Source organism: Rhincodon typus, chromosome 38, assembly GCF_021869965.1.
Source record: "Rhincodon typus isolate 14 chromosome 38, sRhiTyp1.1, whole genome shotgun sequence".
Taxonomy (NCBI): Eukaryota; Metazoa; Chordata; class Chondrichthyes; order Orectolobiformes; family Rhincodontidae; genus Rhincodon; species Rhincodon typus.
In genome coordinates, this window is record NC_063369.1 from 7,710,431 (window position 1) to 7,733,903 (window position 23,473).

Here is a 23,473-nt window from a genome sequence, read left to right on the forward strand (position 1 = left end):
GCACCACCTGAAGAACCAGCCCCAGAAGAGGCACCACCCGAAGCGCCCCCAGAGGAGGCACCACCTGAAGAACCTGCCCCAGAGGAAGCACCACCTGAAGCAGCCCCAGAAGAGGCACCACCTGAAGCGGCCCCAGAAGAGGCACCACCTGAAGCGGCCCCAGAAGAGGCGCCACCTGCAGAAGCTAAGGAAGAGGCGCCACCTGCAGAAGCTAAGGAAGAGGCACCACCTGAAGCGGCCCCAGAAGGGGCACCACCTGCGGAAGCTAAGGAAGAGGCACCACCTGAGGAAGCCAAGAAAGAAGAAGCACCTGAGGAAGCCAAGAAAGAAGAAGCACCTGCTGAGGCCGCCAAGAAGGAGGGAGAGAGCTGTGAAGTCCCTTCTGGGGAAGAGAAAAAAGCAGACGAAACTTGTGAAAAACCAAAGTCCCAAGAGGAGAAAGAGAAAGAGGAGAAGGAAAAGGAAGAGAAAGAAAAGGCCAAGAAAGCTGCAGACACATGTGAGAAACCAAAGTCCCAAGAGGAGAAAGAAAAGGCGAAGAAAGCCGAATGTGAGAAACTAAAATCAGAGAAAGCTAAAGAAGAGCGGCCAAAACCGGCAGAGAGTGCTTGCACCAAACCAAGGCCAGAGGAGAAAGCAAAACCAGCAGAATCTTGCGAGAAATCAAAAGAGGAAGGGAAGATTTGTACGTGCCGAGACTCGAAGCCAGCAGATGCAGGCTGCAAGTGGAAAGAGCCGAAGGAAGTCTCAGCCAGTTCCAATCAGTGCTCGAAAGCTAATGAATCCTTCTGTAGCTGTGGAAATCCGAAGGCTCCTGGAGCCGTGACCTGTGCAGCGGCACAACCTGCAGCCTGCAGCTGTGGAAACCAACACTCCAGATCTTCATCCTGTGGACACTCTTACCATTAGACAGCAGGAGGGTCCAACATTGAATGGACTCAGGAACAGTCTGCACAACACTTCTTTTTAGGGATTGGCTGTGAAGTGGACAGTAACAGCCAATTTGGCAGTATTACTCAGCAACGAGCTTTTAAGTGATGACAAATTGGTGCTATGACAGAAAAGCGGAAGAATGTAACGCTGGTGCAAAGTTGACTTTGCTTAAGCAGAGAACAGGAGGGTGACCTACTTCCCAAAACCTTGATGAATAGAAACAAATTCTCTCCAGAACTGCATCCCCCAACCACCACTCTCCCTTTTAAAGTCAATGATGTTACACGGATGAATGGCAGAGCAAGGGAGGTTAGAATATCTTCAAAAGGAATCTGGTAAGATAACAAGGTAACAAATAACACAATAGCCCAATTGTCAATCTCAGCCCCTAGATATATCTCCCTTTACCAGATTCCAGCTCCTGACTTGAACCCCCACGGTCTCCTGCCTTGTCGGTCACAGGAATCTACCCCTGATTTTGCAGCAAAAAGAATGCACCCAGGACCCTTTTTATTTGCACACACTCTAAGTTAACCTGTCCCACACTTGGGTGCAGTTCCAGAGCATCAAAGCACAAAAACAACGTCCTAAGATAAAGCAGTATTGAAAATGAAAAGAGATATCAAGCGTGTTGTTGAATATTCAGCTATTCCCCCCAACCCCCAGGATTTGTCACTTACTGTTGTATCTTGTAAGCATTCCCTTCTCATCTGTCATGCACTTGGATTTATGAAAACCCCTCCATTGCAATGTCAGAATCTTAGCACCAAGGATTCATGGTAATGAGAAACAGAGCATTTAGATGCAAAGCAATAATGGGTCAGAAATCGGTTATTCAGCCATTTATCTAGCCACACTGTGGCTGATATATATACCAACTCCATCCAGCTATTTTAGCTTCATATCCCCTAAATGCCCTTTCTTATCCTCTTCTGCCAAATAGCCATTATTCCAACATCCAACGTATTATCTGCCACTCCTTTACTTGCCCCTAAATTTTATCTCACAGCAGCGGCCATTGTAGGGTGATGTGGTTAAGGTGTGTCAAGGTCATATTGAGGGTAGTTAGATGCAAAGTAAAATTGCCTTCCACCCTGTAGAAAACAAAACAGCTGTATGAAGGATGAAGACAAAAAACCTTGCCCAACACATTTGATCGCCTCCTTGCGCATTTATGAATCAAACCATCTTCTTCTCGTAGCATCTAGCCACTTCTTAAATCAGCCCTCAACCTCAAGAAAACTCAGTCTTGGAAGAACTAGCCCTTAGTGCATCAATGACCCTTTTCTGTCCTTGGTGGCAGATACAGTTGTGGACATACCTCCTTGCAGTAACACGAGAGACACCTCTTAGAACACAAACAACTTCAGCATCAGCAGAATCCGCTCTGAGGTCCCTTCTTGTATGAGACTTCTTCCCATTCTTGGTTTCACAGTTTGGAGACATCATGTACAAGAACAAGACCATCACTATGAACCATGAATATGATAGAAAATGTGCAACTGTCAGTCCTAGTGGATGACAATACCGACCTCACGGGAAGCGATGATTCACAACAACATGCTGAGTAAGCTAGTCTGAAACTAGGTTGGCAATAAAAAAAACGTGTATTGGCTCAGGCTGAGGTAACATTGTCTGTGAGTGTTTCTTTTCAGGGTGCCTAGTGCTATAACTGATAAAGAAAGATGAATAACAAATGAGAATGATAAACTGGTACAGTGTAAGTCTGTAGAGAAGAACCCTTTTAAATTACATATGATTTTATTAACTTGATTGGATTAATTTATTGCTCACATCTTGAGCATAGCAGGACACCTTCTAATTTATTATTGTGGCTAGGGAAGGCCAAATATAGAAACAAAAGGAGGAATGGAAGAGGTATTTAATGTATCCCATCCATCCGCAGACAGGAATGAAAATAGGAAATAATACTAAATGCAAAAGAAGGTATGTAAGCTTGGAGCTCTCTCCTGTATTAGTAAGTGGTGCCTGGGTCAGCTGTTAATTTTAAAACTGAGATTGCTAGGTTTTTGTTGACCAATGTATTTTGGGAGATAGGACAAATGCAGGTAGATGAACTAAGGTCCAGTGTCAGCTATCGTCTCATTGAATGGTAGGACTGGTTTGATGGCCTAAATGGTCCCTTCATTCCACTTGGTCATCCTTTGGTGATAAAGACACAAAATCAAGTCCTAGAGGTAGTCCAGAGAAATCCGTCTCCGGTGAAACAGAATTTAGGCAGGAGATCAGAGGGTGGAAGAAGCAACCGTGGAAACCGTACATAAGGGAGAAAATGATGTGGCTGAAATAAATCTGGAGTAGGACTTCAAAGTAAGTCAAAGGGGCAGGAGAAATAGGGCGAAGGTTCAAACTGATCAAACTGAATGTAATACAAATAACAGTATTGTTCACACCAGACCAAATGTGTTCAAACTTCAACTGTGCTCCTGGCTTTCGTAGTGAAAGCAGAAGCCACGTTTATTCAGAATCCACAAGAGGAATTAAAAGGTTTTCCTGCCTAAATAGTGAAGCTGAGTTATCTGACTGATCTGCCTCTCTCACACACTGTAATCAACAAGATGAGGGATTCCAGGTTTGGTGTGCAGTTCCAGCATCAAGTGCTCTCGGGTTAGGTAAGGCAAAGTTGTAGAAGCTCCCACTACCCTGCCCAAACTATGCACTTCAAACCTATCCTTTAGAAAGCCCACTAGAGTAGCATCTGACATGGTATCACAGAATTTGAGCAACGAGGCACTGTTGCCTGAAACTTGTATAGGATCAAGGTCAGAATGCACTAACAGAGTGCAGTGCCTAGTTCCAGGGAATAGAAAAATAACATGGAAGCACAGAGACTGGACAAAAGACAAAAGCAATTATGGGAATCAAATCTGAGTGACAGAAAGCCATCAGGAAAGATTATTTCTTCTGTTTGATAAAGAAACTTAGATGGAGGTGACCTAATGAAACTCCTAATGAAACCCAAGGAATACCCCAGAGAGGATTTGGAGTAGACATGAGAGTGTGCAAAATTAGAGGCAGTACATACAGCAAGGCTAAAATAAAATACAATGGGGGATTCAAGAGAAATCCTGGGGAGTAGTGAGAATGTGAAATTTACCGCTATTGGGAGTCGGCTGTGTTTAAGGGGAAATTCAATAAACCCATGGGAGAATGAGGAATAGAAAGACATATTGATAAAATCATAGAATCCTTACAGTGTGGAAGCAGGTCAGTTAGCCCATCAAGTCCACACTAACCCTCCAAAGAGCCTCCCGCCCAGACCCACCAGCCTACCCTATCCCTGTAATCCTGCGTTCGGGGTAGATGAATTAGAAAAGAAGGAAGCTTCTATGCAGCGTGGATCTGTTGGGCTGAATGACTGTTTCTGCATTGTCGATGTGGAATGACAGGAAGGAAGAAAATGAAGATTGGTTAAGAAAAAACAGGCTTTTTCTTCGTTCCAGGCTGTCACTGGTTAAAAGTCAGCCTCCTTACCTCTGGGTTGATCTGTCACAGATTTCAGTCGTGCTTACTTTCCTCCACGCCTCTTCATTTCACACTCTGACACGCTGCACTCGTTCGCGCCTTGAGTGACAGCAACTTCAAGAGGTGGCAAGTTAAGGCTGGCAGGCCAGATCATTGCCATGGTAACCTCTCCAGCAACCAGCTCTTCTTCACAGACAGTAGGTAACCACTTTGGTTAGGCCACAGTGCAGTAACTGTGTGCAGTTCTGGTCACTGCACTATAGGGAGGATGTGACTGCACTGGAGGGGGTGCAGAGGAGATTCACCAGGATGTTGTCTGGGATGGAGCAGTTTAGCTATGAAGAGAGGCTGGATAGGCTCAGGTTATTTTCTTCAGAGCAGAGGTAGCTGAGGAGGGGCCTGACTGAGGTCCATAACATTATGAGGGGCACAGACATGGTGGATAGGAAGCAGCTGTTTCCTCTTAGTTGAAGGATCAATAATAAGGGAGTTAGGGCCCTCTGGTGGCACAGTGGTAGTGTCCCTACCCCTGGACAGAGAGGCCTAGGTTCAAGTCCCACCTGCTCCAGAGGTGTATAATAATATCTCTGAACAGATTGATTAGGAAAAAGTAGGTTAAAGTAAAAACAATGGGTTCATAATTCTAAGGTGAAAAGCAGAAGGTTTAGAGGGGATTTGAGGAAAACCTCTCTCACCTAGAGGGTGGTGAGAATCTGGAATGCACTGCCTGGAGCAGCAATAGAAGCAGGAAACCTCAAAACCTTTCAACAAGTATTTGGATGAGCACTTCAAATGTCATAACATTGAAGGTCATGATCCAAATGCTGGAAAGTGTGAGATGGGCAGATAGGTCAGCGCAGACCAGATGGGCTGAAGGGCCGCTTCGGTGCTGTAATACTCTGTGACATGACTGGAACAGGCAATGCCTGTGACACACTGATAGAATATGTGTCATTCTCCCTTCCCCATCTGGTGAAAATACGTTGGCCCAAAGGGTCTAGGCCCGAAACGTCAGCCTTCCTGCTCCTCTGATGCTGCTTGGCCTGCTGTGTTCATCCAGCTCTACACCTTGTTATCTCCGTTAAAGGTGAAGACCTGGTTAAGTGAGGACCCATGCCAAGATAACAAGCTTAAGTTGTAAAGCACCTTCCATGGCCTCAGTTGGTTAACACACACTCTTCACCTACCCTCAAACATGCCAGCTGAGCTGATACTTTAGAGCAGAAAAGTGCTGCGTTGTCAGAGGCACCACCTTGCAAGTGAAACATTAAACTGACAGCCTATCAGTTTGGTCAGATGGCACTATAAAAAGAGCAAGGAGTGCTCCTAACATCCTGACCAACATTTCATTCCCTAACTATCTCCACTGTCAACAGATTAATTTGTCACTTACCTCATTGTCCATGGGACCTTGCTGTGTATAAACTAGATGACGCACTGCAACAGTCACTGAACTTCAGTAAGAATGAGATTTGAAACAGGCTTTGGTGGTTTGAGAACATAATGTCCTATGTAAATGAATGTTTCATTTTTTTCAGTTTCAGAACGCGAGATCAAATCAGCTGAGTTCCCAGTGACAAAGTGAATGACTGTACACAATGGAAACTGAACTCAACACAGAGCACGTTACCCTAACATTGGGCCAGGTTTGCCAGCAGCTATAAGACCGTAAGACATAGGAGCAGAAATTAGGCCATTCGACCCATCGAGTCTGTTCTGCCATTCAATCATGGCTGATAAGTTCCTCATCCCCATTCTCCTGCTTTCTCCCTGTAAACCTTGATCCCCTTGATAACCAAGAACCTATCTATCTCAGTTTTAAATGTACCCAATGACCTGGCCTCCACAGCCTTCGGTGTCATCATGCTGAATGAGGAGGATAAGACAACGAATTTATGTAGCACCATTTACAATCAATGAACATTTCAAAGAGCCTTTACAGCCAATAAGCATGTTTTGAAGTGTAGTTACTATGATGTAGAACATGTGGCAGCCAATTAGTGTACAGCAAGTAGCCAGCTACAAAAGTAGGGCTCTTGTGGCAGAGTGGCAGTGCCCCTACCTCTGGATTAAGAGGCCCAGGTTCAAGTCTCAACTCTCCAGAGGCCTGTGCTAACATCTCTGAACAGGATGATTAGAAAACTATCTAGCCAGACACAAATAGGGCTCTTGTGGTGCAGTGATAATGTCCCTATCTCCCAATCCAGGTTCAAGACCAGTCTGCCCCAGAGGTGTATCATAACCTATCTGAGCAAGTTGGTTAAAATAACTACCTACAGGACATCAAGGAGACTCCCCTGCCCTTCTTTGCAATAGCTTTTCTTAAATCCTGGGATAATGGCATCACTGACAAGGCCAACATTTATTGCTCATCCCTAATTGCTCTTAAACTGAATGATTTGCTCAGCCACATCAGGGGACAGTTTAGAGTCAACCACATTACTGGAGTTACATGTAGGCCAGACTGGGTAAAGATGGCAGATGTCCTTCCCTGAAGGGCATTCGTGACCCACTTGGGTTTTTACAACAATTGATGATAGTATTGTGGTCATCATCACTTTTAGAAACATAGAAACTAGGAGCAGGAGTAGGCCATTCGGCCCTTCGAGCCTGCTCTGCCATTCAATATGATCACGGCCGATCATCCAACTTAATACTCTGTTCCCACTGTCTCCCCATATCCTTTGATCTCTTTAGACCTAAGAACTATGACTCCTTCTTGAAAACATTCAATGTTTTGGCCAAAACAGCTTTCTGTGGCAAAACAAAAATCCACAAACAATTGCACTGATTGAATTTAAAATTCCACTATCTTCTTTTGGGGGCGATTAGAACCCATGGCCCCATAGCCTTTAGTCTGGAATCCCTTGAGTACTAGCCCAGTGACACATCCACTACACCACTATCTGCCTCCCATGGGATTGTTTGGCCTCCTGAAAGAGCAATTAGGATCTCTGTTTATCACCTCATCTCAAAATTTGCACCTCTGACAGTGCAAGTTTCCTTCAGCGCTGCATTAAGAATGGCAACCTGGATTATATTCTGCAGACGACACATGGCCTGGACAGATGGGGTTTTCAAAATAAAGTGAGCTGAATAATAATGAGCTATGGGACAGATGGTTTTCACCTAATTTATAACAAAGCAGCACCAGAATTGCAAAGTTTCTGTACTTTAATTTGACATTGCATTCATGCAACAGTTCATCACATTCCACAAGAGTTTTATAAGCAAGACGTTATGTTTAGCTGCCACTGCTATTATCCACCAGGCAGTTGAAATATGGAGCAAAGATCCACAAACTCAATGAATTCAGCACCCATGGACCAGTCGAACCAGGAACATTCCTTGTCACAATGGACATTTCGGCACTCTACGAAAACGACAGCATCGCCGCAACAGCCTCAGTGCTCAATACCACCAACTGCCAATTCCCAAGTGCATCCTACAGCTCATCCGCTTCATCCTCGACAACCAGTTCATCATCCAGATGCACGGAACAGCCATGGGGACCAGATTTGCTGCCCAATATGCCAACATTTTCATGCACAGGTTCGAACAAGACTTCTTTGCTTCACAGAATCTCCGACCAACGCTATACACCAGATACATTGACAACATTTTCTTCCTTTGGACTCATGGCAAGGAATCACTGAAATAACTACAAAGCAAAATCAACAAGTTTCATCCCACCATCAGACTTACCATGGATTACTCTTTCAAATTGGTCTCATTCTTGGACACGCATCTCCATCAGAGAGAGATACCTCAATACCTCACTCTACCGCAAGCCCACGTTTAACCTCATGATGCTGCACTTCTCTAGCTTCCAATCTAAATGTATTAAAACAGCCATCCCCTACAGACAAGCCCTATGCATATACAAGATCTGTTCAGATGAGGAGGAGCGTGTCTGACACCTGAAAGTGTTGAAGGACACCCTCATAGGAACAGGATCTGATGATAATCGCCAGTTCCAACGTGCCACAGCGAAAAGCTGTAATGACCCTCTCAGAAGGCAGACACAGAATACGTCTGATAGGGTACCCTTCGTCACCCAGTACTTCCCAGGACGGGAGAAACTACACCATTTTTTTTGCAGCCTTCAACACATTATCGATGATGATGAGAACCTCACCAAGATCTTCCCCACACCTCCACTTCTCGCCTTCAAACAACCACCAAACCTTAAACAGCCTTCAGGACAACATCGATCACAACACCACACAACCCTGTCATGGAAACCTCTGTAAGACATGTCAGATCATCGACATGGACACTACACTACCATCACACATGGGAACACCACCCATGACATGCACGGCCTATACTCATGTGACTCAGCCAATGTTGTCTATCTCATACGCTGCAGGCAAGGATGCCCCAAAGCACGGTATATGGGCGAAACAATGCAGACGCTATGACAGCAGATGAATGGACACCGTATAACAATCATCAAACAGTGATGTTGCCTCCTAGTGGGGGAACACTTCAGTGATCAAGGACATTCGGCCTTGGATCTTTGGGTAAATGTCCACCAAGGCGGACTTTGGGATGCACAACAACACAGAGGTGCCAAGCAGAGGCTGATAACGAAGTTCGTTATCCATGAGGACGGCCTCGACCGACATCTTGGGTTCATGTCACAATACAGGTGACCCCACCACACTATACACTCTCATGCACACACGTACGCACACACAATGACACGGACACAGATCCTCTCTCATACACACCATGTCTCTCAAGCACACACACACAAACACACCCCCCCCCCACAGACACACACACGCTCTCTCTTACACACACATTTTCTCTCTCTCTCTCTCCCCCCTCACTCAGACACACTCTCTCCCGCACAGATAAACACACACACATTCTTTCTCTCTCCCACACATACACACACACACACTCTCCCACCCCCGCCACACACACACACTCACTCTCTCTGCCCCCATGACCCACACACACACACATGTAAATCTATGGGGTGAATTTGTATTTGCAGATACATTGTGTTTTGTTCAAAAAGCACAAAATTTATAGACAGTCTGTCAATGTGACGTTTTATAAATTCCCACTTCAGAAATAAAACGTCTAGACTCGAAACCAAAACACAAACAGATTCTAAACAAGGCCTCACACCTAACAGGCGTTGTCTGACCTAAAATGTACCTCTTCTTTACACTGATAAAACCTTTAGTTCTCTCAGAGCAGTGACTTGAAATAAATTCAGGGATTTACATAAACATATTAATCAATTAAAACCTAACTGATTAAAGATTTAACAGCATCTTAGGTTTGTTTAATACATCCTCATCAGTGGTGTGACCCTTTGATTTTCTACTTATAAATTCTGTGTCTGATCCTACTTCTCTCAGTAACACCTGAAGAAGGAGTGAGGCTCCAAAAGTGAGGCAGTTCCCTCTACTTGGATTCAACAGAGCCTCTGTTTAACATCTCACCCAAAGGACTATACATCTATCAGCATTCCCCCAGTACCACACTGGAGGCTCAATGGTTGTGAGGTTTAAAACACATAGCCCTCTGGGTCTATAGAAAAGCACCTTGTCCAACTGAAACTCGGATCTAGTTTAATGTATCCGTGTTAATTCTAATTTTAAACACATTTTAACCCCAGTTCGGGATCTGGGATTCCTGCTGTGTTATAGTAAACTCAATGAGTGACCGAAAGGGGTTAATTAAAGTATGCATATATGACAATGAGGCTGAACCCGATTCTATTTCCAAGACAGTTCTGAAGAAGTCACCGGACTCGAACCATTAACTCTGTTTTTTCACTCTCTCCACAGATGCTGCCAGAATTTACTGGGTTTCTCCAGCTTTCTCGGTGTTTATTTTAAAGTTTCGGCACTTTGCTTTTATCCGGCTCAAAGTCTCTTCTTTGCAGAATTGGATTTAACAAAAGAAAAATCAGTAAATGTTAAAGTAAAATAGGGTGCGAGAATACCTGGTCCCAAGGGAGATGCCGTAAATATCAGGGAGTAATAATTTCGAACATTTAAGTTGTCTGAGTCAGGCAAGGAGGGAACAATGAGCCGGAGCGTCCCCCTGCTGGACAGTCTGACGGGAGCTCACAGCCACTCTTTCTAAACCCACCCGGAGATTAGCGTTTGGAAATTAGTGAGGAATTGATTTGGGTGTAATGGATAACAGCCCACTCCCCCAGGACTGCCTCCTCTCTGCTGAAACATTATGGTTACACACCCCAGTCAGAGATCGGACGTGGGGAACATACATACGACGGAGTTAGCCGGATGCAAGGCACGAATTTCACAGGAGGGCGGAAAACAAAAACGGAATGACTCGAAACGTTAACCCTGCTTTCTCTCTGCGCCCGACCTGCCGAGTTTCTCCAGCACTTTCTATTGTTACTGCGTTAAAAAAAAACTTTTCAGCATTTAGCTTCGTTCAGCTGACGACTTCTTTGTCCTCCCTTCCTGGCTGTCTCTTTCCCTGTGCTCAGTCCACAATTTCCCTCTTTTTTTTAAAAGTTATTTATTGAGTCTTCGGTTTTCTGATTATTTCACTTTATCGTGTCTTTGCTTCCCCAAAAATCCGACAGGTTTAAGGACCGCCCAGGATTGATGTGATTTGCTGATGAACAGTCAACACGAACTTCAGCAGCTCGGTAGACAGAGCGTCGTTCTGGCATCGGAGTGTCAGAGAAGGATCTGATGGAGGGAGCAGCTCCAGGACAGTCTCTATACACAGCCTGCTGCTGCTAACAGCCAGGTGAACGTTCCCAAACAGTGAAAAGCTGCGCAGAATATAGGCTTTGGGACGGGGAGAAGGGGTCAGAAGTTTTAATATTCCTACAAATATGAAGCAAAACTGGGTTCAAACCAACGGTGCACCACCAATCTTCACTCTGTAGAACGGTTCTCAGCAGCGCCCTTCACCCTGAGAGGGGGAATTTCAGCTCACACCTTGGACGGACCTGTAGCCATGGAGCAAGTCTCGAGTCTGCCCACAGGGAACGGCACCAATTTGACAGAAGCGCTGGGCCACGCGTTTCAGTACTCGCTGTCGTCCAGCGACGTGCTCTATAGCGACTACGAACCCCCTCAGAAAGAACTCATCCCTCTGCCCAAAGCTGTGCTCTACCTACTCATGGCGGCCCTGGTGGTGGTGGCAGTGGCTTATGCCATCGTGGGCCATCTCCTTAAAGACCTCGCACACGACTTTGCAGGTGAGTTCAGGTCAGCAACTGTCAGCATTTATCACTGGCTGGGGAGCGAAATGCTTTTTGCTTTGGAATTTGTGGCCTTAAGGTATCAGAGCGCAAGGAGGCAAGGAGATTCGTGTTTTCATTTCATACAGGTGATATGCTAGCATTTATTGCCCGTCCCTGATTCCCCTTGAGAAGGTGAGCTGCCTTGAACTGCTGCAGTCCCTGTGCTGTAGGTTAACCCACAGTGCCCCTAGAGAGGGATTTCCATGATTTTGACCAAGTGACCCTGAAGGAAGTGTGATATATTTCCAGGTCAGGCCAGCAAGTTGGCTTGGAGGGGTCCTTGCAGAGGGTGGGTGTACCCATATATCTGCTGCCCTTATCCTTCTAGATGGAAGTGGTTGTGGGTTTGGAAGGTGTAATCTAAGAATGGTGTCATGCTTCTTAAGTATTACCAGAGCTGCACTCATCCAGACAAGTGGGGAGTATTCCATCACACTCCTGGCTTGTACTTTGTAAATGTGGACAGGCCTTGGAAGTCAGGAGCTGAGATACTCGCCGCAGTATTCCTAGCCTCTGACTTGCTCTTGTAGCCACTGTATTTACATGGCTAGTCCAGTTGAGTTTCTGGTCAATGGTAACCTGCAGGATTTTGATAGTGGGGAATTCAGTGATGGTAATGCTATTGAATGTCAAAGGGTGATAGATTCACTTCTGTTGGAGATGGTCATGCTCAAAATCAACGAGGGAATAGAAGTCCCAGAGTCTGTGTAACTCTTAAATTTCCATCTCTTTTTCTCACAGTTGACAATCTGCCGTTAAGGTTATGAGGTTGCTGCTTTGTCACATCTAGGATTAGATATTACTTAGTCTCAACTAGCTAATCAGATCATAGAATACCAGTGAGACCAAGGAGTCTCCCGGCTGTCATGGCCAACTTTCCTCCTCCAATTGATGGCACCAGAAAAACAGATTAGTGCGTCACTTTTTAAAACCTGCTTGCCTTTGGTAGACCTTCCACTCCCAGGATCTTTATGACTACCTGAGCTAAGGGTAACAGCCACACAGGAACACCAGCTCTTGTAGTTTACCCTCCAACGTACACACTGGCTTGTTTGGAAATTAAATCACCATTTCTTCACCATTGCTGGATCAAACCGTGTAAATCCCTTCTTGGACAGCTCTGTGGGTGTACTGACACCATACACATACTGCAGCGGTTCAAGGTGCTGGTTCACCACCACCTTTCAACAACACTTGGGGAAGGGCAATAAATCCTGGCATTGCCAGCAACACCTAACAGCCCAAGAATGAACAACATCACCATACTGAGTGCCTGCAAAAGATTAACACACTCCAAAAAAAATTCATTATGTTGACTTTTCAGAGAGCTGTAAAGATCCAAGCTATTAACTACTTGCAATCCAATATTTAAAATGCTGATATCGTTTCTCTAATGTAAATCTGCTTTGTAGTGTTATGAGACTAGTCAATTATGGTTACCTGATTTAACTCTGCAGCTCTCAATAGATGCTGGGTTAACAGTTGCATCGTATTAAGATCCAGTAACAGTAACTCCTCGAACCGGGTTGGCTGAGCAAATGTCACTGGGCTAGATTCACCAGTGTGGAAGCAGGTGCTGTCTGAACAGAAAAAATTCTCTGGCCATCAAAAAAAGCACTTGAAAGGAATTAAGACCAGGGCAACACTTTTCCTTCATTGCCTTTCACTCTCAAAGGGTACCTGTTTAAGCAAGATGCACATTTCTTTGTTAGTTGCTATTTTACCAGTAGGAACATGATCAATACAGGAGTACTTCAATATTTTGTTCTGGTGATCTCTCTCCCTCCTCAAAGGTACAACTGCCATACAGGCATAGTTGTACGTGGGCTAGCCTCATGCCAATGCCCAGCCTTTGAATAACTGGCAGGCTACTTGACCAAGGGAACCATCACAGTTGATGCTACTCCTTTGCTGTGCTGACCAAAGATGATCCATATCCTTCAGCCCCAGGAAGTTGTTTCCAGTAGTAACATACCTCTCAGTAACTAGGCAATGACCCGTTATTTTAATAGATATTGAACCAGGTGACCCTTGTGTGGCATATCACATGGTGTGGCCACTGATACATCCATTTCTACACTATGTTAGGTTAGGTCAGGTCACCTTAAAGACTACAACATCCAACTTATAATTAGGTATAAACCGAAAGAACTGTGGATGCTGTAAATCAGGAACAGGAACAAAAACAAAAACAAAGTTGCTGGAAAAGCTCAGCAGGTCTGGCAGCATCTGTGAAGGAAAAAACAGAGTTAACGTTTCAGGTCCGGGTTCTGAGGAAGGGTCACCGGACCCGAAACATTCACTGTTTTTTCCTTCACAGAAGCTGCCAGACCTGCTGAGCTTTTGCAGCAACTTTGTTTTTGTTCTAATTAGGTATGTTATGATCATATGTGGAGACCAATAGGTCTTGTCTCAGAGCAATACTTTGAGACTTCAGCCTCGGTTGTAGTCACAAAACTTAGCACTGCCTAGGAACTAAACTTGGATAACTCCCAGTCACTGTCTTGTAATACACTGGGAGGGGGTTAATACCTTAAACCGTGTGATCTGCTGAAATGAATTATTCAGTTGCACCCTGATAAATCAATGCGATTAACAGTTGAACAGCATGCTACCAATGAGGTAGCTGACCTTTACTTAAGCCACACGCATTTGGATTAAAAGCTTCCCAGACCTCAGCAAGTCTTGTTTAATAGCAGCAATGGTTTTAATCACCTCACTTGTGGCTGTCTTATTCAGTATTATGTGTGATCAAAAAATGATGCTTGATCTGAGAAATGTATTGTTGTTACACCATGGAGAGTGGAGAGTGACTGCACACCTGTATAAACACCTCTTCCACCCCTCCACCGCCACCCCCCCAACCTTGCTAGTCACTCAGCATTTCTTAGAACAAGGAGAATTTTGACTCCATTTACATCAATCCAATGTTATGGTCTTAAAAAAGGCAATCCAATTTACGGACAGTTCAAATAAGCAGCAGAATACTACATCTGTGCATCATCCAGTTCAACCTCTCCAGCTGATGGATTGCAGCAAAAAACTGAAATTGCTGGACACTCAGCAGGTCTGGCAGCATCTATGGAGGGAAAGCAGAGTTAATATGTTGAGCCCAGTGACCCTTCTTCAGGACTGATAGTAGCTAGGAAAAGGTGGTGGACCTGCGGAAGACAGGGGTGAGGAGAGGATAGGGGGAGATGGATCCCAAAGAAAGAGAAACCGAGAGTTAGAGCGACAGAATGTGGGAGAGGTGGAGGGCTGGGGGCTGCGAGAGAATAAAAACCGAAAGAACAGCGGATTCTGTAAATCAGAAACAAACACAGAAGCTGCTGGAAAAGCTCAGCAGGTCTGACACCTCATTTTCCGCTTCGGGACCCTGCAGCCCTCCAGACTCAATATCAAGTTCAATAATTTTAGGGCCTAAACTCTCCAATGTCCCAGCCCTCAACACCACACCTTGTTATCACAGCCTGCCATTACAATACCTGTTGTCAGTCACTAATAGTCCCCATTAACAACTATTCACTCTCCCAGCCTGATTGTTACCAACTCCTTTTTCTGTCCAACTGTCTTCCTCTCTCTTAAGGCTCTATCCTATTGTTTACTCCCTCCCCCACCTACCTCCCTATTTTCTGCATATAAGCTGATATTTTCCCAGCCACCATCAGTTCTGAGGAAGGGTCACTGAACACCATTTTTACCTTCACTGATGCTGCCAGACCTGCTGAGCTTTTCCAGCAACTTCTGTTTTATTGTTTGAGAGAGAAGGACAGTTAGGTGGACAAGATGATGATGAATAGTTAATAGGGAAGGAAAAAAGCTGACAATGGGGACCATGAGTAGGTGAGATTGGATTGACTGTGCTGAAAGCGGCCCATGTCATTGCTGGGTGTGGAAGTGGGTACAGGGCATGGAACGAGGTGTTTAGGCTGTAAAAGTATTAAACTGAATATTGAATCCTGAGGGCTGCAGGGTCCCCAGGTGAAAAATGAGATATTGTTCTTCCAGCACAGTGCAACATTCAAGCAATGCGACAGACGATCAGCTATACTCAATTATTTGTTGAGAATAACCCTCAGTCCCACTGGCCACAGAGCTGTAAAGCAGTTTCATACTTTAAATAAAATGCTGTGGATGTGGGGATAAAACAGAAGGGCTGGAGCAACTCAGCAACATTTGTGGAGACAGAAACGAGAGTTAATGTTTCAAGTCGAAAAGGGCTTTTCTCCAAAACTCCAAAATGTGAACTAGGTTGTTGTCTCCACTATTTGCTGCAAACTTGCTGTGTTTTTACAGCACCTTGTTTTCAAATTATTAAATAATGCATTTTAATTTGAACTGCCTGTCCAGCTATGTTGTGGAAAAAGTACAGTAAAATAGTGTATAAAACTGAATCTTTGGGATTGAAAAGCAGCAGTTTGTTGTCATTAATATGACCAGAAACGTAATCATCCAATGTCCAGTCTCATCCTGGGCAATCTGTATTGAAGGTCTCGGCAAATTGGGAACTGGTTAATGTGATAAATGCTGTACTGATTGCTTGTCATTGGTTGCCCTGATGGAACCTCTTGGAACTATTTAGCAGAGATTCTCTAAAATGGTTAAAAAGATGTTAATGGGAGGCAATGGTGTACTGGTATTATCACTAGATTGTTAATCCAAGTATTTTTCTGGGGATCCAGGTTCAAAACACACAGTTATACAATATTAATATCCAGTAACACTAACCCCTCAAATCAGATGTGTTTGTGTTAAGGAAATAGAAAAACTGGATTATTCTTGAGGCAGTTCCTGGAGAGGAAGATGAAGGGTGACCTTGTAGAGGAAAAAAATCATGAGGGGCTTGGATAGGGTGAACAGCCAAGGTCTTTTCCATAGGGTAGGAGAGTTCAAAACTAAAGGGCATAGATTTAACGTGAGAAGGGAAAGATTTAAAAGGGGCCTAAGGGGCAACTTTTTCTATGCAGAGGGTGGTGCATGTATGGAATGAACTGCCAGAGGAAGTGGTGGAGGCTGGTACAATTACAACATTTAAAAGGCTTCTGGATGGGTATATGAATAGGAAAGGTTTGGAAGGATATGGGCCAAATGCTGGCAAATGGGACCAGATTAATGTAGAATATCTGATTGCCATGGACAAGGATCTGTTTCTGTGCTGTACATCTCTACGACTCCATGATAGTTAAGTGATTTTAAAAAAAGACAGGAAGTGGCAGGAGAGCAAACAGATTTAAGATGACTGGCAAAGAAACTGAGGTGGAGGAAGAGTTGTTATTTTCTTCCAAAATAAGTTAAGATCAGGAATGCATTGCCCAAATAAGATGGCAGAATTAGGTTCAATTGTAACTTTCAGAAAGGGAATGTTCACATAAGGTGGGGTGGGGGCGGCAATGTCACAGGGCTATTGGAAACCAGACTTAAGAATTGATGGACAGGCTGAGATTTTGTAACAATCTGGCTGCATTTCCCGATTATATTCTCTGGTGCTAGCCTGTTAAGAACCGCATTTACTGAATTCAGCAAATTGCCATGTGGGTTTTGAATAAATATCACTTCAAAATCATCATTATGACGACTATATCCTATGAGGAGCCAGATTAACACCCACTATCCCAAACTATGTATGATCAAGAAAATTGTAACATCAGGCAACTAAAAACCAAATCTCTATAATACTTTTTGTTTGCCGGAATCCACCTGACCACAGAAAGCAGTTATTGTACTCTCACTATAAAAGTCTGGAAGTTAGAACTAGACCCTGATTTGATTACATCAGTAATGGTGACCACAGCAGCAACTCATTTGTTGCAAAAACCCTTCTGGTTCACAAACATCGATTAGGGAAGGAAATCTGCTGTCCTTACCCAGTCTGGTCTAAATGCAACTCCCAATACATGGCAAAATTGCTGACTCCTAACTCCTCTCAGAAATGGCCAAGCAAGGCACTCATATGTAGCAATTAAGGATGAGCAACAGATGCTGGCTCTGGCAGCGATATCCTCATCCCACTCAAGAACAAAGACTACAAAGTTTAAGGAGGGTATAGTAACTGTAACTTCCCCATCCCATGCTAGCTGCTGATCCCTTTTCCAAGTTATTTCACTTAGCAATCCTGAAACAAAATTGCCCGCTCCATAATAAGTGACAAACTTTAATTACAATTCATTGTCACTACAGCTCCTTGGGATCTATAAATTCAGAATTTCTAAAATAAAAAATACTCAGGTCTGGTCAGCTGTGTCTCATTTTCTCCAGCTCTGTGCTCAGTACCCATGTTACACAGACTTAGTTGGTTACAGGTATGGCTTTGTAAGGTCATGGAGCTAAAGTCTGTTCCAGCATAGAATCCAGGCTAACGCTGTGGTGCAGTATGGAATCGGATGAGTTGTTAAGCCAACCTTCATGGGACAGCTCAAGTAAGTAATGGGTCCATCCTATTTCCTGTCCACTATTTATGTGTCAACCAGCATAACCACATCTGCTAATTTCTCATTGCATTTTGCATAAATTATGCTTGATGCAAATTGGTTACTTAATTTTCTTAACCATAACAATTTAGCGTAAAATCAGGTGGAGTGCTTTGGGTTATTTTGTGAATGCTAAGGCTGCTAGTGAAATACAAGTTTACCTTCCATTCTTGAACAACCTTTCAAATCACTGGGAAATGAGCCTTAGAAGAGATATTTTCAGTCTTGCATGTTATGCTATGTGGAACATAGATCTTAAGAGTGGTGAAACAGATTAAATAACTTATAAAATGGGATTTGAATAAATATTTGAAGTGGGGAGTGTAGGGATGTGGAGAAAGGGCGGGAGAAATAGGACAAATTTGTGGCTCTCCAGTGGGTAGTGTGACCTCCATGCTGTATCATTCTATAACACTAGGTAGAAATTAGTCACTTAAAATTTTCTTTTCACATGGTGTTTCCCAACAGATTGCATATTTGGTCCGAGGCAGCATGACACAGAGACTGGCAATGACCTGAAGTGCATCACTCGTGAAACACTGTTGTACCCACTCCAGAATCAGGAGGCAATCCAAATCCCAGAAGAAAACCAAACACTGCATTTACCACAAGAGACATGACTTCACAACTAGGAACCGAGGGATGGATTAACCAAAGTGGACTCGAACGGCAAAATCCTCATCCCATCATGAGCACCAACTGAATTCAGTCTAATGGCATCAGCTGCCATCACCACTCAGTTAGTTTCTTGTAAACTGAATGTTGACAAATTAACTTGCGACTTTCTGAAACCTTAATGTATTTCCTGATGTAGCAGAAGTAACTGTACAATACATACGTATAAATAACAAAAACACCTGGCCAGTGCATTTATGAATAGAATGGGAAGTTGTCAAGGGAAAGCTGTGCATTTATATACCACCTTTTAACATAGGGCAAAATATCCCACGTTACTTCATCGGAGGGAACATCAGATGAATTTAACCCTCAAACCTCACATTTTGCAATTTTAACTCTGCCAGATGAGAATCCAATTGTTTTTTGAATGCCCCTAGAGGCTAGGTCACAATTCCCTCCTGATCAGACTATTCCAGATATTTGTACAAAAGCATTTTTTCTGCATTTTTCTCTAGCTTATCCTCAAAACCATTTCTTCCAATCTTCTTCCTTGTATCAATGAAATATTTGGAATTTATCTTCAGAGTATTTTATATATTTTGCTTAATTTGCTTGCTGTCTCGGCTGCAATTAGCATCAATCCTTCCTCTCAGCTAATCTCTCCTCGTATTTGGAATAATTTCCTGTTGTATCTACCCCGAAGGCTTGCACACCTATGAAATTCTGTTACTTCAAGCAAATGTTCTAGGCTTTGGGCTCCTTTCAGCAGTTTCCACTCATATGACTGCAGCATCTCAGCAGCACTTAACCGAGGGCCATGCCGGCAGCACTCGGCAATGAACGAGTAAAAGTGATGACATGTCATAGCGTCAAAAGGGTCCTACGCTGGTAAAGTGAAACTGCACTGAAAAATTATCAATTGTTAACTTGAATGAGTGATTTAGTATGGTGCAACATCCTATGAGTCCCTGGGCTTGTTTGGCACTGTGACAGCATCCCCTATCTGAGCCAGAAGGTCCAGGTTCAAGTCCTACCTGAGCTGCAGGTGTTTCACAACATAACCAAACAAGCCAATTAAAATAACTCTTACAAATCCATTCTTACCATGTGCTGCTCTTCCCAGCCGTTGCAATTGTTTATGGAAATGTTGGCAATATCTTCCAGAGTGCACTTGTTCCTATTCCCAGCTTTATTAAACATTCTTTGTCTGCAAGACCTGCACTGGCTATCAGCCTGAATAGATTCAATATTTTATAAAGAAACTTTAGGTGGGTGTCTGGTTACTCAGAGGTGTAAAATTTGTTAGTTTTTGATTTCAATGTTATTCTGATTGCAATGATACCTCTTGCAATAATACCCTCTTATCCCAGTTGGAATTGTCTTATTGATAAGCCTGGGATAGCAGTGATAATCTGTTACAATCTCTCAAGTGACTAACAGCCAAGAGTCAACCAATCTGGACATATTCCAATCACTCAACATAAAGACTGAACTTTCACTGAAAATAAAACTAAAGCAGATCTTGGGGTTAATTGACCAAGAAGTGAAACACCATAGAATACACTTTAGTTTTGCTCCATTTATTGCTTTGGATTACAGTTCCCATTTAAATTTCTGATACAAGGTGGCTGTTATAAACATACTGCCCAGGAATCAAGACATTGATAATGAGGTATATGCTACAGTGACAGCCTTTCAGAAGGCGTCACTGTATAAAACAAAGGAAGGAAATGGGCCATGACCACAATTAATTATAAAAAAAAAGAGGATTGCACAATGACTAAAACCACTGCTTCCTTCTAGCTGGTTTCATGATGTCATACTATGCTCTGTATAGTGCTAATTAGATAAGGTTCCAGTGTACCTAGCCAATAAGAACAATTTGGGTAACAGTCCAAACATTAAAAAATTAAACTTTTTATTTCAACTGACTTGCAGTTCAATTCCACCTTCCACCTCTATTTCAATTTGATGTCTCTCATGTTTCCGCAATAACCAAAGTTCACGTGTCAACTCCATGCGACGTTTTAAAGGACCAACTTAAAAATAAGTGGAACATGAACGCTGTGATTTTAGACAAGGCAGTGAAATGGCAAGGCCAAGTGATAGTAAGCCATTTCCCAGGGCCAGGAAGCCCAAAATTTTACTCTGCCTCTCCCCTAATCTCCCAAACATGAATATAGTGAAACCTTTTCTCAGGCTAAAGACGTGTAGAGCACACACTTCAGAAAGAGTCAGTTTGTGCCGAATGCTAGGGATCCAGGCGGCATACTGGGCTATCGTACACCATCTGCAGGTTCACCTTATGTCCCACCAGCTCGCGGATGTTGTTGATGCCATACTTGATCATGGTTGGCCTGGAAAGCAATAATGAAAAACAATAGCAAAATTTAAACTCAGATCTTGGATATTCTATGATAACAAGGTGCAGAGCTGGATGAACACAGCAGGCCAAGCAGCATCAGAGGAGCAGGAAAGCTGATGTTTCGGGCCTAGACCCTTCACTTTTTGTGTTGGATTGAGATCGAGATGAAGGCAAAAGTCATCGGGAAGGTAATACACTGGAATTTTTATAAAGCACAACCCAAGATAGAGTCATAGAGCTGTACAGCATGGAAACAGACCATTCAGTCCAACTTGTCCATGCTGACCAGATATCCTAAATTAATCTAGTCCCATTTGCCAGCATTTGCCCCATATCCCGCTAAACCCTTCCTATTGATATATCCATCTATTTGTCTTATAATTGTTGTAATTGTACCAGCCTCCACCAGTTCCTCTGGCAGCTCGTTTCACACACGCAATATCCTCTGTGTGAAAAAGTTGCCCCTCAGGTCCCTTTTAAATCTTTCCCCTCTCACCTTAAACCTATGCCCTCTAGTTTTGGACACCCCTACTCTGGGGAAAAGACCTTGCTATTCACCCCATCCATGCCCCTCATGATTTTATAAACCTCTGTAAGGTCACCCCTCAACCTCCGATGCTCCAGGGAAAATAGCCCCAGCCTATTCAGCCTTTTCCTATAAGCTCAAACCTTCTAACCCCAGCTACATCCTTGTAAATCTCTTCTGCACAGTTTCAAGTTTAACAACATCTTTCCTACAGCAGGGAGTCGAGAACTGAATGCAGTATTCCAATAGTGGCCTAAACAATGTCCTGTACAGCCGCAAAATGACATCCTAACTCCTTACTGACCAATAAAAGCAGGTGTACCAAATACCTTGACTACACGTAGCCTAGAATGTCAACTACGGATCAATGGACATTTAACAAACAGCATGCTTGCATTAGAACCTATCAAACAAAAAGACATACTCGTCATGTTTATGAAAACTAGGTTCTGGAATAGGAAGCATGGCGTTGATAAAGAAAATTTGTATTGGTTTAGTGCCACTGAACATTTTTGTGCAAGTGTTGCACTGTGCGAGAAGGTCTCTAGATACATATAGAATCTTAGAGTGCAGTAAACATGGAAACATTTCTACACTCAGGAGAACTGAATCTTTGGGATTTTCTATTCTAGATGGTTGTGAATGCTCTGTGTTAAGTATAGATAAAGCTGGGACAAATGCATTTTTAGTCTCTCAGAGAATCAAAGGATGTAAGGTAGAAAGGGGAAATAAAGAAGGTCAGCAATGATCATTATGAAAAGGTATAGCAAGCACCAGTATGGTCTTAACCTGCTCCGTCAAATTAGGAGGCCTTTCAGCCCATTGCCTACGCACCAGCTCTTTGAAACACCACTCCAATTGTTTTCACTACCAAAAGTATGCATAATATCCAATGACCTTTAGAAAGGTTACTGCTTCAATCACCTATTCATTCAAAACAAAACAACGTTGTGCATTAAACAACAAATACATTTTCATCTTCCCTTTGACTTTTTTGCCAATTACGTCTACAGGTGTGGAAATTAATTTAACTCAGACCAGGGATCGCGCTCAACAGCTGACCGGATCCATCAATGTATTAGTTGGTCATATGTATGTGGGCTAAACATGCAGTGCCATGGAATTAGGAAGAAACAAAAATAGAAACATTCCAAGTGATATAATGGATTGGGCTCTGAGAAAATGTCATGAACCTTCCTAACCAGCCAGGTGATAGCATAAGGAACAAAAACACCAGAAGAGATGGGATAAAACACAATAAACAAAATAGAATTTTATATTAGAATACTTTGCTAACAACTTTGCACATTTTGTTTCCAGTGGAAGGAGGGAGAAAGTTCAGACCACACTGGCAACTATTAAAATGAATTAAGGACAAAATGCTTTAAATTCACTGTCCAATAAATCCTCCTGATCAGGCAATGATTGATTCTGGCCCATATCTGAAGAAGTCAGCACCTATAAAGTTACAGGACAAAACTGCGGTTTCTTGCCCTGTAGAAAACACTATCAGGTGAATGTGTTGGTGCTATTTATAAACTGAACAGAAGAGGATCTGACATAATGTATACGAAATTGAGTAAAGGACGTTCTTTAGATTTAGACTGTATGCTCAGTGACCACTAAAAGTTAATGCAAGTAATCCCCAAGCTCCTTCTAACCCTTGGTCAGTTTCTAACATTCATACCCTTGGCGCCAGCTTAATACAGGAACTGGTAATCAGTTAAAGCCAGATGGACATTAAATGCATCTTACTGAAGAAAGGGAATAGCAGGGATACAAGGGACCCACTAAATAAAATTCCCATGACTGTTACTTAA

General features: G+C 43.3%; 3 protein-coding genes across 3 annotated transcripts in view; 2 read left to right on the forward strand and 1 right to left on the reverse strand.

The window, feature by feature from the left end:
• Positions 1-2,562, forward strand: part of LOC125487254 (fibrous sheath CABYR-binding protein-like) — a 2,853-nt gene extending 291 nt beyond the window's left edge. Inside the window, 1 exon segment of the mRNA XM_048618004.1 lies at positions 1-2,562. This exon segment is cut by the window's left edge and continues 11 nt beyond it. Coding sequence (XP_048473961.1) covers positions 1-909 — 909 coding nt within the window. The 3' untranslated portion in view covers positions 910-2,562.
• A 6,500-nt stretch (positions 2,563-9,062) lies between these two features.
• LOC125487256 (small integral membrane protein 44-like) lies at positions 9,063-19,988 on the forward strand. The gene is made up of 3 exons (XM_048618021.1): positions 9,063-9,073; positions 11,006-11,632; positions 18,613-19,988. The coding sequence occupies exons 2-3, from the start codon at positions 11,389-11,391 to the stop codon at positions 18,762-18,764; spliced, it is 396 nt and encodes a 131-aa protein (XP_048473978.1). The 5' UTR covers positions 9,063-9,073; positions 11,006-11,388; the 3' UTR covers positions 18,765-19,988.
• A 338-nt stretch (positions 19,989-20,326) lies between these two features.
• The window catches only part of farsa (phenylalanyl-tRNA synthetase subunit alpha), a 43,664-nt gene continuing 40,517 nt past the window's right edge, over positions 20,327-23,473 (reverse strand). Inside the window, exon 13 of the mRNA XM_048617812.1 lies at positions 20,327-21,119. Within this exon, the coding sequence (XP_048473769.1) occupies positions 21,014-21,119 (106 nt within the window). The 3' untranslated portion in view covers positions 20,327-21,013. The remainder of the gene's footprint in view (positions 21,120-23,473) is intronic.

Coding starts and splice junctions, on each gene's coding strand:
- LOC125487256 (XM_048618021.1), top strand. CDS start 11,389: ATGGAGCAAGTCTCGAGTCTGCCCACAGGGAACGGCACCAATTTGACA. Junction 11,633..18,612: donor CCTCGCACACGACTTTGCAG/GTGAGTTCAGGT, acceptor GTTTCCCAACAG/ATTGCATATTTGGTCCGAGG.